The 16550-nt window shown below is 42.7% G+C and overlaps 1 protein-coding gene and 1 non-coding gene across 2 annotated transcripts; both read right to left on the reverse strand.

Moving 5' to 3' along the window:
* Positions 1-315: 315 nt before the first annotated feature.
* HSPA9 (heat shock protein family A (Hsp70) member 9) lies at positions 316-16209 on the reverse strand. Its single transcript, XM_047778740.1, has 17 exons — positions 16025-16209; positions 14648-14706; positions 14052-14139; positions 12462-12643; positions 11590-11714; positions 10284-10357; positions 10094-10200; positions 8667-8829; positions 7702-7794; positions 5782-5991; positions 4610-4837; positions 3337-3441; positions 2663-2780; positions 1987-2081; positions 1673-1765; positions 1348-1488; positions 316-1049 (listed from the first exon to the last, which is right to left on the reverse strand). The coding sequence occupies exons 1-17, from the start codon at positions 16103-16105 to the stop codon at positions 972-974; spliced, it is 2040 nt and encodes a 679-aa protein (XP_047634696.1). The 5' UTR covers positions 16106-16209; the 3' UTR covers positions 316-971.
* LOC125126580 (small nucleolar RNA SNORD63) lies at positions 5391-5461 on the reverse strand. The gene has a single exon (XR_007134688.1). It is a non-coding gene; the product is annotated as a small nucleolar RNA SNORD63 (small nucleolar RNA).
* Positions 16210-16550: the final 341 nt, after the last annotated feature.

The following is a 16550-nucleotide window of genomic DNA, read 5'->3' on the forward strand; positions in this document are numbered from 1 at the left end:
CAAAACAAATATACAACCACCCCCCAAAAACTATTACAATCTTCCACAATTCAAGGGCCTAACCAAAACAAATATACAACCACCCCCCAAAAACTATTACAATATTCCAAATTTCAGGTGGAACTAGGAGAAAAAAAAAAAAAAAAAAGCCTTCTCTGAAGCACACTTGTTCTTGGTGATAATGCTTAATATTTTACCAGCCTTCCCAAATCTTGAGTTTTTACTTTTAGCCAGTGTTAGAAAACCCTGTACTGAGGTCAAGAAATTGGGAAATAGGATTCACATCATATTCCTGAAACTTAACACCCTCACAAATGAGACCAAGATGCTTTTCCTCTTTATTAAAAATCCTGAATGGATCCAAAAGAACAATCATCAAGGACAGAGGTGCCAGACACAGGCCACAGGGTAGCTAGAAAAGTATGCCTTAGGAAAGTTTGGGAGACTTGTTTTCAAAGCTGAACCTAACCATAAATAGCTACTTAGACCTCCAGTATCTAGCTTCCCCTGCCCTACTTCCCCAACATGGCACAGCTGGCTTGCCTTGCAGGGCCTCCACTGAAGAACCCCAGATACACATACACAGGTACAGCGATACTCAGGTAACTAGGAGGATCCCATTTGCTTATGGTCTCATTCCAAATCTACGCCTGACTGCCTTCACTGTGTGTGAAATGGTTTCACCCTTTGAAAAAATGTTGAATCTTCAGAATGATCAATAAACCATCTTCCCCCCATTTACGTGCAGCTGAAAAATGACGACAGGCTAGGGACAGAATTTTGTACTGGTGGAGTTATCACTCATTAAATGATCATTAGCTAATGGTCACTAAATTTACATATTAAGGAAATTATATATAGAATACTGCAAAAACACAGTAAGAAGACTGAAGTTTGCTCATTTCTGCTCAGGAAATCTTCACTCCCAAGCATCATATATGTTGTCCTTTCACTTTCAAAGTTTATTGCTGTTACTGTTTCTCTTCCTTTTGATCTTCCTTTTGCTCTCCAGAGCCAGAACTTCCAGAGCCTTCTCGCTCAGATGCCATCTATAAGAAAACATTTGAGTCACTTGTTAAATGTCAGGGCTGAGTCAGCGAAAGGAAAAATGGAAGGCACCATATATTCTGGCTGTTCCATTCTCTGTCCCTTCCCTGTACACTAATGGCAATCTCAGCGATTCCTTCCCTTTGACCTCACCCTCCCTCCCAAAGTAGTCAAGAAGACAGGAAGGGTATTTCCAACCCTAATACTCCCAGTTCTACAAATAGCCGTGTAGACACTGTCAGTGACAATCAAGAGCAGTTACAGCAAGGTAGGCACCAAATACTACAAACACTCTTGTACCTTTTTGTATGCCATTTCGAAGAGCTTCAATGATGCTTGCTGAAGGGAAGATGCTGCCTGCCTTATATTTTCTCCTGTTTCACTGTCTTTTCTAGAGAGGAGCTCCCTCATTTTGGAAATCTCTTCTTTTAGCTTGTTGCACTTCAAAACAAAACAAAGCCAAACACTCAGTTTTTCTGGGTTTCTTAGCCCATACATGGCAGAAGGTTTAGACACATTTTTAAAAAACCCCTAAATTTCTATCAGGACTCTTGCCAAAAATCGACCCTTGCTGACATTGGTGGCTGTCTCCCAACTTCTTGAGCTATTTTAAAAGAGGGCTTACCTCATCAGCAGGCAATTGGTCCTTGAATTCTTCCATCTTAGATTCTGTGTCATGAATAATTCCTTCAGCCATATTTACTGCTTCGACTCGTTCCTAAGAGAAATTAAACCTGGCTTAATCAACCAAATTGGCAGAGCATCCTCACCTAATAAGCAAGACGACATGCTGACTGCTGCAGTTAAGAGTATAAATAGTAAGAGGCAGAAACTGTGGTCTCAGAGATCTTGAAGAGATTGTAGCTGGATTCTGTGACATGAAAACTTTGATATGGAAGACTGAGAACAAATTATCTAAGTCATGTGCAACGTAATCACCTTCTTGCGGCGGTCTTCCTCAGCATACTTCTCTGCATTTTTAACCATATTTTCAATATCATCTTTGCTTAGCCCACCAGAAGACTGGATCACAACTATAGTGAAAAGAAGACATTATTTCCCAGTTAAAATTTTATGCTTCTTTTACTATATTAAAGAAGAATCCCCCTGCTTGGAGCAGCCAATCTTTTTTTTTTTTTTTTGTCTTTTTGCCTTTATAGGGCCAGACCCTCGGCATATGGAGGTTCCCAGGCTAGGGGTCAAATTGGAGCTGTAGCCACCAGCCTACACCACAGCCACAGCCAACTCAGGATCCGGGCCGCATCTGCGACCTACACCATAGCTCATGGCAACGCCAGATCCTTAACCCACTGAGCGAGGCCAGGGATTGACCCCGCAACCTCATGGTTCCTAGTCAGGTTCATTAACCACTGAGCCCTGATGGGAACTCCAAGAGCAGCCAATCTTGATGTGAATTACGAAGAGGAAGAATATTGTACTGTCCTATAATGAGAAGGAAACCAAGGAGAGGAGAGAGGGGTCAGAGAGGACTCATTATTTTACCTGGAGGCTGGAGAAGTGATACATGCACAATCTAGAGGGTATACTCCCCAAAAGGGAGGAACTCCAAAGTCCCTCACCTCACTCTTAGTCTGATTAAAAAAAGAACACTTACTCTGCTGCTCTCGTCCTGTACCCTTATCTTTGGCAGAAACATGTACAATCCCATTGGCGTCAATGTCGAATGTAACTTCAATCTGAGGGACTCCACGAGGGGCTGGGGGAATTCCAATCTAGAATAAATATCAGAGTAAGCTCCTCTTGCAAAGGGGCCTAAAGCTTTATTTCAAAAACCTACAGTCTTCTGGGGAACAAGTTACTTGGTTTCTGGTAGGAACAAGTGAAACCTTCACTTTAAATGTCCAAAAACACAAGGCTGTAAGTGAGGGCAGTAGTGGCATTGCTGCCTGAAATCCACAGCACTCATACCAGTGACGTTCCCTATAGCAGGTAACCATAGTGGCCAGAGGTACCTGCGAACAGGGAACAAGAGCAAACCTCTCCGCAACTGCTCATCTCACTAAAAAGCAATCAGCACGGTTTAGGAACATTTCCTCGGCTCTTACAAACTTGATTTTGTTCCTAAGGCACAAGAAACAAGCAAGGCTTTCAGGTAAAAACTAAAAGCCAGGACTATTTGGTTGCAGAATTCATCTAAGTACTAGTTTAACAATAACAAAGACTATTTATGTCTGTGTCTGCCAGCGGTTTATGGTAATATTAGGGGTTAGAATTGTCTAACTTTATCATAAAAGAATGAGAATGATATTCAGGATTCCCAATACCTACCAAAGTAAACTGTCCAAGAAGCTTGTTGTCTCCAGCCATTTCTCTCTCACCCTGACATACTTTAATCTCCACTTGAGTCTGTCCATCAGCAGCTGTAGAAAACACCTAGGGAGAAGGAAACTTTCTGGGTTGGCAACCTGATTAAACGACTCCCCCTTACAAAGTGCGGTCCAGGAGTTCCCGTCGTGGCGCAGTGGTTAACGAATCCGACTAGGAACCATGAGGTTGCGGGTTCGGTCCCTGCCCTTGCTCAGTAGCTTAACGATCCGGTGTTGCCGTGAGCTGTGGTGTAGGTTGCAGACGAGGCTCGGATCGGGTGTTGCTGTGGCTCTGGTGTAGGCCGGTGGCTATGGCTTCAATTTGACCCCTAGCCTGGGAACCTCCATATGCCTCGGGAGCGGCCCAAGAAATAGCAAAAAAAAAGACAAAAAAAAACACAACAAAGTGCGGTCCAAAGGAAGAAATTCACCTCCCAACACTGGAAGATTCCTAATGTAAACTATGTTTGGAACAAAGGCTTATGCTTTACAGAGAACAGGGAGTAGGACTGACACAGCAAAAGGGCATACAATAGCTATTGTTTCAGCTAAGCAAATGCATTGTACAAAGATGCAGTATTAGCAAAGAAGGCCTCAAAAGCAAGAGCTGTAAAAAGTGAGAAGCTGAAACATGCTCATCCAGGGAAATGGGTCAGAAAAAGGCCATTTTGTGCTCAGGTCAGAGGAGATCACCACACAGGTTTCTTTAGACTGATGTGCTGGCAATACAGCACTGCAAACATAGCAACAGCCACAGTTCTTTCAGAAAAATGTAAGAATCGGCAAAGTCACTTAATTCTTAATCTGAGACCAAGCTATTGTCCAAATAACCCCAGTTTGGTATTTCAGAACCCCTATCATTCAAAAGAGGAAGACAAGCACTAGTCTTGGACAGGCTGTGTTTTGTTTTGTTTTGTTTTGTTTTACTACTTTTTGAGGAGAAAAAGAGCAAAGGAATCTGGTCTCAAATGATGAGGCTCCTTCTGGCAAATTATTGTAACCCTGTGGAGAGATGTGATTATTTCCCTATAATCAGCCAGCAGGTAAAAAAAACTTTTCCAGGAGCAAGAGGAAACAAAGACAAGATTCTTACCACCCACCTACCCACAATCAACAAGTATGGACTGCAAGACAAAAAGGGAAGTTTTGTAGGAAAAGCTCACAAAAATGGCTGCAATCACAGCCCTCATAAAGCCTAGCATCTCTATGACAAGGTGGGGAGGGACAGCTTTTACCTGGCTCTTCTTGGTTGGAATGGTGGTGTTCCTGTTGATAAGCTTCGTGAAGACACCTCCCAGAGTCTCAATACCCAGAGACAAGGGAGTGACATCCAGGAGCAGCACATCTGTGACATCACCAGCCAACACACCTCCCTGAATGGCAGCTCCAATGGCCACAGCCTCATCAGGATTAACAGCTTTACTTGGGGCTCGGCCGAAGAGATCCTGCACAGTCTGCTGAACCTGAGTACCAAGAAAAAAGAGTCTTGTCACTCCTACTCAGGGCAGCTGCCTGAGAATGGGAAAGAGCACTTGTGTCCCAAGACCTCATCGAATCTCATGACAGGCTGCTTTTGATCCAAGAACATTTACTCAAATTACTACTTTGTAGCTGAGTTCTTACTGATGAGATAAGTGTATCAAGTAGGTAGCATATATACTTTATCTTATTCATAACCCTTTTAAACTGGGGAACAATTTGCCTAAATTCTGTTATCTGGTTTCCCAAACAACACACTAAAGTAGAAATGGGAGGCACAAGGCAAAGAGACTTAAATATTTTAGCAGTAGTAATTCAGTAATGCAACACTGATGCTAACATGTTTTCCCCTCCTGCTATTTGAAGACCATTTGGGACAATTTGTTTACAAAAAGATAACATACCTCTTTTTAAATCTAGACTTATTATATGCATTATTTTCCTAAGCATAAATGCTTCAAAGGAAAAATTATGAAATTCAAGGTGCAAAATCATTCCATTCCAGCTATAAAGCAAAATTACACCTTCAACAGGTTCTGTGCTCAGTCCTTTGTTTTCCACACACCTGTCTTTTCAGAATGATGTGTTGACAAAATACATCACTGCACATACCTCTGTTGAAGGGATGCGACTAGAAAGCCCAAATACTATGCTACAAAACATGTCCAGAGTTGCCCTAGAGGATAGTTAGTATCAAGACGTCAAGCTGTCTCGGACCTCATTTCCTAAAAATTCTGCAAAACTGAAGTTCAGGATCCTCCCTGCTACCACCCCCAAAGACATTCTCCCCTTCTTAATCATTTCAAAAAAATACCCTTTAAGAACTCTTTAGTGAGGGCATAAATTCATGCCCCTACACAATAGTGTCCTAAGAAATTGTGTAGGCCCCCTTCTATTCTCCGATGCCAAGAATTCTATGGGTTCATACCTTGGGCATCCTTGTCATTCCACCAACAAGAATCACTTCGCCTATGTCACTCTTGCTGACTTCTGCATCCTGCATGGCTTTCTGGCATGGGGCGATGGTCCTTTTGATTAGATCAGTAACAATCCCCTCAAACTGAGCCCGGGTTAGTTTCATATTCAAATGCTTGGGTCCAGAAGCATCCATTGTAAGGTATGGCAAGTTAATGTCAGTCTACAAAGGAAGCAGAGAACTGCAGTGAAGTTCCTTTATTACTTCAATTAAAATCCAACTATAGGAGATCCTGTCATGGCGCAACAGAGACAAATCTGACTGGGAACCATGAGGTTGGGGGTTCGATCCCTGGCCTCACTGAGTGGGTTGAGGACTCAGCGTTGCCGTGAGCTGTGGTGTAGGTCGCAGACATGGCTTGGATCTGATGTGGCTGTGGATGTGGCCAGTGGCTGTAGCTCAGATTAGAACCCTAACCTGGGAACCTCCATATGCTGAGGGTGAGGCCCTTAAAAAAAATAATAAATAAATAAAATAAAACAGGAGTTCCCGTCATGGCGCAGTGGTTAACGAATCCGACTAGGAACCATGAGGTTGCGGGTTCGGTCCCTGGCCTTGCTCAGTGGGTTAACGATCCGGGGTTGCCGTGAGCTGTGGTGTAGGTTGCAGACGTGGCTTGGATCCCGCGTTGCTGTGGCTCTGGCATAGGCCGGGGGCTACATCTCCGATTTGACCCCCAGCCTGGGAACCTCCATATGCTGCAGGAGCTGCCCAAGAAATAACAAAAAGGCAAAAAACAAACAAACAAAAAAAACAAAAATGCTAAAGAAAACTACAATGACCAACCACTGCTATCACATCCACCAAGAGCAGCTAACACTGCTACAGTCATAGGCTCTGCTTTCCTGTTGCTGCCTGAGAATCTGGAGTCAGACTTCCTGCTTTCCATCTTCTTGTGTGGCTTACATATAGAACTAACACGTTCTGTTATTCTGTTCCTAGTGGATAAGGCGAAGTAAAGCTTCGCCTCTCAAAACTGTACCAATATGGGCTGATACCTTCAACAGATTCTGGGCAAACCTGTTAACCCACAGAGGAAAACGTGCACTTACCCAAGCCTTCAGCCAGGTTTTATAGCTCACTTTCTAGATCAGTGGTCTAAGTAATGAGAGACTTACACAGTAAGATGTCTGAAGACAGCAGTTCTGAGTCTCCCAGTACTTCCAGGGCAGTGATTCTAATTTAGCACAATGCAAAGTCTAGATTTTAAAAACATTATCTTCGGGAGTTCCCATGGTGGCGCAGCAAAAACGAATCCAACTAGGAACCATGAGGTTGCAGGTTCAATACCTGGCCTCACTCATTGGGTTAAGGATCTGGCATTGCCGTGAAATGTGATGTAGGTCGCAGATGCAGCTCGGATCTGGCATTGCTGTGGCTGTGGTGTAGACTGATGGCTACAGCTCTGAAGAGACCCCTAGCCTGGGAACATCCATATGCTGCAGGTGCAGCCCTAAAAGTACAAAAGTAAAAAAAAAAAAAACTTTAAATAAATAAATACAGTATCTTTAGAGCAAATAAGTGTGTTCAGTGTCATTCAGGTCTCCATAAACTCTGATTTGGCAAATCTGAACAAATTTCAGCTCACTCGTAAAAAACATAATGCTCCTTTGTTAATGGAAACGCCTTTACCACTGGAAAACTGTTATGCCAATTAGAATATGCTATTCAAGTAAACTCAGGCTAAAAAGATCCATCAAGACTGCTAGGGAATCTGGGACTTCCGGCAGTGGTACAGCTGGTTAAGGATCCAGCATTGCTGCAGCTGCATCTCAGATTCAATCCCTGGCCTAAAAATTTCCATATGCCTTGGGATCAGCTGAGAAAGAAAGAAGAAAAAAGAAAGAATGCTGGAATTTCTCCACGTCTCACCTGCACAGATGAAGAGAGTTCACACTTGGCTTTCTCAGCAGCTTCCCGAACCCTCTGAAGGGCCATGTTGTCTTTAGTCAAATCAACCCCCGTCTACAAAGAGAAGACACATAATATATTAGTGTTAAGACAATTATTACTTAAGTTGCAGTGGTAAGGAAGACAAAATAGGGCATGAACTACTTATTACCATAAAAATCTGGATGAAAAAGACCTATTCTGAAAAAGCTGTGTCTGGAGTGAGAGGGCCGAACTGTTCTCAGTTCTTCCCAGCTGTAGGATTCTAGCTCAAAAAGATTCCCCAAGTTCCTTTCCAATATTAAGTATCCCTTGCTTTTTCAAAGTTCACTTTACACCAACCATTTCACTTTTATGAAAGATCTGTAACAGAAACTGTCTTGATAGCCAAATGAAATCCAAAAAGGGTTTTCACTTTTACAAAAGAATGCAAAAAGCAAAAGCAGTGTTTAACATTTGCTTTGCAATGAACTATTATAGAGGCAGGAACTCCTTCTCAGGAACTGCATTTAGCATTTGAGCATTAAGTCACCACAGCCTGTAAATGGCTGTGGGGGCATGTACATTTATTTTGCGTATCCAAATCTTTTGCTTACCAAAGCTATCACAGCAGTGCTCAACTATTCAGATAGTGGAGGAAGCCCGTACAGTCATCTTTCAGTATCGGTGAGGGACTGGTTCCAAAAATCAACCCCTCAGATAACCCAAATCTGAAGATGCTCAAGTTCCTTATATAAATTGCCACAGTACTAATGTATACCAGATGCTATATTCTTTTGATTGCTGTTCCCAATCTCAAGAGTTCAGAGCACCCATGAAACTGAAACATAACTTAGTGATCTATTCAATGTTCTTTTAAGGCTAAAAAAATCATAAACAAAGCAAAGACCAGCCTGAACAAAGGAATTCTCACTATTTCCATGTCTACATGCCCACCCGTAACTGACCTCTCTTTTGAACTCCTTCACAATGTAACGCAGCAAGGCCTGGTCAAAGTCTTCACCACCTAAGAAAGTGTCTCCATTGGTCGACTTCACCTCAAATACTCCTTTCTGAATTTCCAGTATAGAAATATCAAAAGTTCCACCACCTAAATCATATACAGCAATGCTAGAAAGAAAAAAGAAGGCCTTCAGAAATAAAGCCATCAGAGGGTATAAATTTCAGTAACCAAATGAACATAAACTTGGATATTCCCCACACACCAGTGGAATTATGAAAGTGACATGTCTTAAGAGGTAGCCCTGGGAGTTCCCTTCGTGGCTCAGCAGTTAATATTAATAAACCCAAGGATGCATGTTTGATTCCTGGCCTAGGCCTCGCTCAGTGGGTTAAGGATCTGGTGTTACCGTGAGCTGTGGTGTAGGTTGCAGATGAGGCTGAGATCCTGCATTGCTGTGGTGTACACTGGCAGCTGTAGCTCCCATTCAACCCCTAGCCTGGGAACTTTCATATGCCCCACGTGCAGCCCTAAAAAGAAAAGAAGAAAAAAAAAAATGTGGCCCTAATAACATGCAAAACACATATAGTTGAAAGCAATTTTTTAGAGCAAAGACCACTTCTGGATGCATAAGCTGTCAACACTCATACTAAGAAGGAAAAAAATGACCACAGCTAGTACTTTAAAAAAAAAAAAAAAAAAAGGAATTAGGACTTCCTGTTGTGGCTCAGTGGGTTACAAAACCAACTAGTATCCATTAGGACATGGGTTCAATCCCTGGCCTCACTCAGTGGGTTGAGAATCCAGTATTGTTGTGAACTGTTACGTAGTGGCAGATGTGGCTCGGATCCTGCATTGCTGTGGCTTAGGTTGGTAGATGCAGTTCTGATTTGACCCCTAGCCTGAGAACTTCCACATGCTGCACTTGAGAAGCGAGGGAAAAAAAAAAGAATTCTAAGACAAAAAAGTAGAAATAACAGTCTTGAAATGAATTAAAAACACAAACCACAGGAGTTCCCGTCGTGGCTCAGTGGTTAACGAATCCGACTAGGAACCACGAGGTTGCGGGTTCAATCCCTGGCCTTGCTCAGTGGGTTAAGGATCCGGCGTTGCCATGAGCTGTGCTGTAGGTTGCAGACGCAGCTCGGATCCTGAGTTGCTGTGGCTGTGGTGTAGGCCGGCAGCCACGGCTCTGATTCAACCCCTAGCCTAGGAACCTCCATATGCTGCAGAAGCAGCCCCCAAAAAGGCAAAAAGACAAAAAACAAAAAAACACACAAACCATAAAAGCCTTGAAAAAGATCAAGGCAGTATGTTTTTAATATAAGTATAAAACTGAATCACTAAGAAATCAAGATGATTATTTAAGATGAGTTTCAAGGTTCCATGAATTTAGTCTTAAAAATCCAGATGGAATTTACTGCACAAACTTACATTTTATCTTCTGATTTGTCTAAACCATAGGCCAGAGCGGCAGCTGTGGGCTCATTAATTACCCGAAGCACATTTAGTCCAGATATCTGGCCAGCATCCTTAGTGGCCTATAAAAAAAGAAAAAAACATTTTCCACTCTTAATGTCCCAAGCACCATTGACTTCCTGAATAAAATGCTCATCAAACTCACCTGTCTCTGAGAGTCATTGAAATAAGCTGGGACCGTGATCACAGCATTTTTTGCTGTATGCCCCAAGTAATTTTCTGGAAGAGATCAAAGAATGAAATAAATTCAGCCATGAGATTCTGTAAGATGAAATAGGCAACAATTACCGACGAAGCCTAACAACCTGTCTCATTCTTTTGGGAGTCATGAACAGCACCCATCAGTAGAGATCTTGTAGAAAAACTCCAATTTTAAAGACACTGGTTGAAAACCCAACATCTTGGGAGTTCCTATTGTGGCTCAGTAATGAGCATGGATGAATATGCAGGTTCAATCCCTGGCCTCGCTCAGTGGGTTAAGGATCCAGCTTTGTAGGGAGCTGTGGTATAGGTTGCAGACGCGGCTCGGATCCTGTGTTGCTGTGGCTGCAGCACAGGCCAGCAGCTGTAGCTCCGATTTGATCCCCTAACCTGGGAACCTCCCTATGCTGCAGGTGTGGCCCTAAGAAGACAAAGGGAAAGAAAACCTGAGACCTCACCTTTAACATGTTAGTATCCTGTTCTACAGCACAGGCAACTATACCCAGTGGCTTGTGATACAACATGACACAGGGAGTTCCCACTTTGGCTCAGTGGAACAAATCAGACTAGGAACCATGAGGTTGCTGGTTCGACCCCTGGCCTTGTTCAGTGGGTTAAGGATCTGGCATTGCCGTGAGCTGTGGTGTAGGTCACAGACACAGCTCAGATCCTGTGTGGCTATGCCTGTAGCATAGGCTGGCAGCTGTAGCTCCGATTTGACCCCTAGCACGGGAAACTCCATTTGCTGAAAGTGCAGCCCTAAAAAGCAAAAAAAAAAGACATGAGAAAAAGAATGTATGTATGTACATTAACTGGGTCACTCTGCTGTAGGACAGAAATTGACAGAACACTGTAAACCAAATATTAAATTAAAAAAAAAAACAAAAAAAAAACTCAAAAAGCTCACATCTGGCATTGCTGTGGCTGCACCACCAATTTGACTCCTAGCCTGGAAGCTTCCATATGCCTTAGGTGGAACCCTAAAAAAATGCAAAAAAATAAATAAAACAGCTACCAGTTTCTTGAATGGGAAATTCTAAGTCTTACCTAACAGAGACAAAAACTTAGTATGTTGTCTTTTGGTTTCCCTTCTGGAAAAAAGAAACCACCACTAGGGAAACTTGGAGAGAAATTCAATTCATAGGGAAAGAATAAAATTTTGCAATTCCTAGATATTTTGTCACTGCAGACTCATCAAAAGGACACTGAGGTTCTTTGAACTTTCCCAGACATGAACTAAACTTTCTCACCTGCAGTCTCTTTCATTTTCATCAACACAAATGCTCCAATCTGACTCGGAGAATAGAGCTTTCCATGGGCTTCAACCCAAGCATCGCCATTGGAAGCACGGACAATTTTAAAAGGAACATTTTTACTAAAAGATATGAGAATTATTATTTGAGGAAACATGCCAGGACAACCTTCCATAGCTTGCCATACAGTATGAAAGCCCATCTTCCACCCCAAGAGATCTATGGCCAAGAAATGAAAACTTCAGAAATTCGTTTATTAATAAAAAACACTCAGCAAGCAATTAACAAGTAAAAACATACTAATGAAACCTGAACAATCTTCACATCAAACATTTATGCAGCTACTCTTGGAAGTGATTACACAGATACCATATAACCCAACAATTACATTACTAGGTATCTACCCAAGAGAAATAAAAACATACACCTACGCAGAAACCTATACACAAATGTTTATGGTAGCACTACTCATAACAGTCAAAAAATGGTTATAACCCAAGTGCCTATCAGCAAACGGATAAACAAAATGCAGTATGCACACCAACAATGATTATTTGGCCATAAAAAGGAATAAATACTGATACATTGCACAACATGGGTGAACCTTAAAAACTTATCTGATCACATGATGGAATTTACGTCATTATCTGCCTTAGGTATTTAACACCAATTTACATGGTCCAGGAATGACTAGCCAAGTCTTCATATATCATTTTATACACCACAAAGGCCCAATCTCTAAAGGCAGAATTGTAATTTTTCTGAAGGAAATACCTTTTTGGCAGGGGCAGGGCCTACCCCCAGGGATCTTGCTGCTAAGATTCTCTTGTATACATTTTGCAAATACATAAATTTTTGCAATTACTCACATGTCTTTCTGTACTTCAGGGTCATCATATCGCCGGCCTATGAGACGCTTGGTAGCATAGAAAGTGTTGTTTGGGTTGGTGACAGCTTGTCGCTTGGCTGGCATGCCAACAAGTCGCTCACCATCTGCTGTAAAGGCCACAACTGAAGGGGTGGTTCTGGCACCTTCAGCATTCTCCAGCACCTAAAACTCCGAGAGTAAGAGAGTAAGGTTGCAGTCACCACCAGTCTTTCTAACGATCATTTAAGACACAAATGCTCAAGAACAGTACCAACGGGCATACTCTTCTGCTCGATGAATGCTAATGTAGTCAACAACTACTACTGGAAACTTAAACAACTAACAACTAAGAACAACCCAAAAGATAGCATAAATATAAAACACATCTTTTGGAGTTCCCGTTGTTGCTCAGCAGAAACGAATCCAACTAAGAATGAGGTTTCGGGTTCGATCCCTGGGTTGAGGATCTGGTGCTACCATGGAGCTGTGGCGTAGGTCGCAGACTTGGCTTGGATCTGGCGTTGCTGTGGCTGTGGTGAAGGCCGGCAGCTACTGCCCTAGCCTGGGAACCTCCATGTGCCTCGGGTGCAGCCCTAAAAAGCAAAAAAATAAAAACCTAAAACACATCTTTCATACTCAATATTGGGACAAAGTACCCTTCCCTTCCACATTGAGAATTCAATCTACTTTAACATTTTTTGTGACAATTTTTTGTGATGGATACGCGTTTCAGGCCTTAAAAAAAAAAAAAAAAAAACCTGCTGGGAATTCCCATCGTGGCTCCTTGGTAACAAACCTAACTAGTATCATGAGGATGCAAGTTCGATTCCTGGCCTCGCCCAGTGGCTTAACGATTCAGTGTTACCATGAACTGTGGTGTAGGTCACAGATGTGGCTTGGATCTGGCATGGCTGTGGTTTAGGCCAGCATCTGAAGCTCCAATTTGACCCCTAGCCTGAGAACTCCCTATATGCCACAGGTACAGCCTTAAAAAGCAAAACAAACAAACAAAACCCACCAGCCAAAATTCCAAGTGTTGCAAATTCAAAAATCCAAGTGTTGCAAATACTTTTGAGAAGAACCAAGTGGGAATAAAGACTTCACGAACAAAGGAAGCTTCCAAAAGAACTATACCACCACGTGGAACATTCTACTGTAACAGGATACAGTAAAGGACACACTTTACTTAGAATGCCGCCCATACGTTATTTGGAGTGCCAGCCACTTGCCATGGACTCTTCCTCCACCTTTAGCCTTAGCTTAACTGCCTTAAAAATAACAGGACTTTAACAGCAGCTTTTGAAATGTCCCTTGTCTTAGTTCCTGCAGTGATACAAGAGGACTAGTGGCATTTCTGCAGTGCTGGGACACAGGTTTGATCCTCTGCCCAGCACAGTGGGTTAAGATCTGGTGTTGCCACATCTGTGGTGTAGCTCAGATCTGATCCCTGGCCTGGGAATTCCCTTTGCTGGGGCGGGGGGGCAAAGAAGGAAAAAAAAAAAAAAATTCCCTTTTCTAAGTCAAAGAACACAGAATTCTGGCCTGGCTACTAACTACCACTATACGATCCAGAGCTTTGAATCCTACTCACCTTTGCTTGTTTACCTTCCATAACTGCCACACAAGAGTTGGTAGTACCCAAATCAATACCAACGACTGCTCCCTTGATTGCTTCTGATCTATTAATACATTTAAAACAATGCTATTATTAACAGTGGTCTCCAAAACAATTGCAAAAATACATTAAAAAAATTTGCTACTGTGGTAAAATACATTACTCTGTAAATAAATAAATATATCTGTTTTGAATAGCTGATCACAAATTTAGAAACGATTGTTCGGGCACTTAACGTTACCTTAATAATTTGAGTTCCCATGTGGTAGAGCGGAAACGAATCCGACTAGGAACCGTGAGGTTGCAGGTTCAATCCCCGGCCTTGCTCAGGGGGGTAAGGATCTGGCATTGCCATGAGTTGTGGTGTAGCTCAAAGACACGGCTCAGATCCCCCATTGCTATGGCTCTGGCGTAGGCTGGTGGCTACAGCTCGGATTAGACCCCTAGCCTGGGAACCTCCATATACCACAAGAGCAGCCCTAAAAAGACAAAAAAAAAACAAAACAAAACCCAAAAAACGAAAAACAAAACCCAAAAAACAAAACCTTAAAAAAAAAGGAAATTATACTTACGCATAGTCCCGCCTTGAAACAATTCTAAAAGCCTCATGACTAAGGCCATTCCAGCCATCCTTAAAAAGAAAAAAAGAAAGAAAAAAGTGTGAGCCATCAACTACATATGAAAATTTAGACCTGTTTTTAATTATTTCTCTGAAAAACACATGAAAGCTTGAGTCTTTCATTCTGTTAACTGAGTGGCTACCATGTATAAGGTATACTGATATAATAAAGTATTTCATGTTTGAGACATTACAGCACTAAAACAAGTTCAGTAAAGTATAAATTTACCAAGTAAGTCAGATATAAAATAAAAAGACATAAAGTCTTGAATTACATTACCAAAGACTCCCTCAATCTTGGTACTACTGATTTTGAACAAAATCTTTATTGGGATCTGGAATGTTCTGTGTACTATAGGATGTCTAGCAGCATCCAGGGCCTTTACAACTACAGTTTAGTAGCATCATGGCTACTCAGGATGTGACAAACAAAATTATCACCAAACATTACCAAATATCCCGTGGGAAAGCAAAAACGCAGTACAAAATACTACTCAATATTACTCAATTTTAGGAGCAGTGTTTTCCCCAAGTCTCACTTAAGTGTGTGTTGCAGATATGTATTTAACTTACTCCGACATTTCCCCTGAGTTCCAAGCAACTAGTTTAAGACAACGTGAATTAATAATCTTGCCCTCAGTTTAAGGGGGGAAAAAAAAAATCTGCCAGGCCCCAAATCAGGACCACCTTTACCCAACCTAAGTGAAAACGGACAATTCTTGTTCCACTAAAACGTCTATTTTTGGTCTTACACGATAATAAACAATCACCCCATAGCCTTATCCTGATTTGAGCTTTTTTTCCGAAATAATGGAAAACAGTCCTACGGTAAGGGTTCTGAGAAATTAACTAACCAAATGTCTCTAAGCAAAAATAAATGAGACTGATTTTTAATTTACCGCTTAAGGACTTTTTCTTCCTTCGTTACGTCATAGGAGGGGAGTCCTTGAACGGTCTGTATCTTACAGAGAACAATTATCTTTCTACTTATAGATGGAAACCAAAGCCAAAATAACGATTCCGTCCCAATAAACTACGTCCCTCAACCTCAACACCAAAACTGTCTAATCCTGTCTCAAAAGTTATTAAGGCCACAATTCTTTATTTCGTGGAATTAAAAAAAAGAAGAGGTGTGACTCAGCAGGACCTGAGACAGGAAGGCAAAATCCTGAAATAAGCTTTCAACGGGCAGCCCTGACTACCGAAAAAAAGCCCGTTATTTGTAGTCTCTCCTCATCTTTCCCGGAGGATTCTGACCCCGGAGGCCGCGCCATGCCTCACTGAGTCCCCAGGCCGTGAGCCCGACGGGGAAGGCCCGGCAGTTCCATACCTGGTGGCGAGCGGCAGTGGGGCCCCGGGAGGCTGCAGCACCAACAAGACGGGCTGTTGCGGCTCGGCTGGCACTTATCATGCTGCTAAATGGTAGGAAGAACAAACTGCAAACTACGTGCTCGGAAAGATGAGAGCTGCGCGGCGCGGGGGTGCAGCGCTTCTGGAAACCTCCAACCACGTGGGGTGGGGGGCGGGGGTTGATCACTGCCCCCCGAAAGCCCGCTCTTCCGCTGAGGCGTCTCCTGCGCTGCCTGATCAGGGAATACCTGAACGCCGATTCCGGAATCAGGGCCTATGGCTACAACGCTTCGCAGCATGATGGTTAGGGAAGCTGTGTCCTTCCGTGCCGGCTGCGGTAGATCTGGGATCAGCGAGAGACAAGGAGGCTAAGAGAGGGAAAAGGCAGATCGTTGGACAACCCCGGTCCTCGGTGGCAGGAAAGACTCAAGGTCACACGGGATAAATTAGGAACAGATTACAGTCTCCTTGCGTCAGTTGCGTGAGAGGAGGGTTCTGTTGCGCCT

The sequence above is a fragment of the Phacochoerus africanus genome, chromosome 4 (assembly GCF_016906955.1).
Source record: "Phacochoerus africanus isolate WHEZ1 chromosome 4, ROS_Pafr_v1, whole genome shotgun sequence".
Lineage (NCBI taxonomy): Eukaryota > Metazoa > Chordata > Mammalia > Artiodactyla > Suidae > Phacochoerus > Phacochoerus africanus.

Excerpts from the sequence above, each read along its gene's own strand:
- HSPA9 (XM_047778740.1), bottom strand. The coding sequence starts at position 16,105 with ATGATAAGTGCCAGCCGAGCCGCAACAGCCCGTCTTGTTGGTGCTGCA. Across the intron at positions 3,442-4,609 it reads TTCCAACCAAGAAGAGCCAG|GTGTTTTCTACAGCTGCTGA; the intron begins GTAAAAGCTGTC and ends CCTTCTCCCTAG. Across the intron at positions 1,766-1,986 it reads AGGAAGACCGCCGCAAGAAG|GAACGAGTCGAAGCAGTAAA; the intron begins GTGATTACGTTG and ends AATTTCTCTTAG.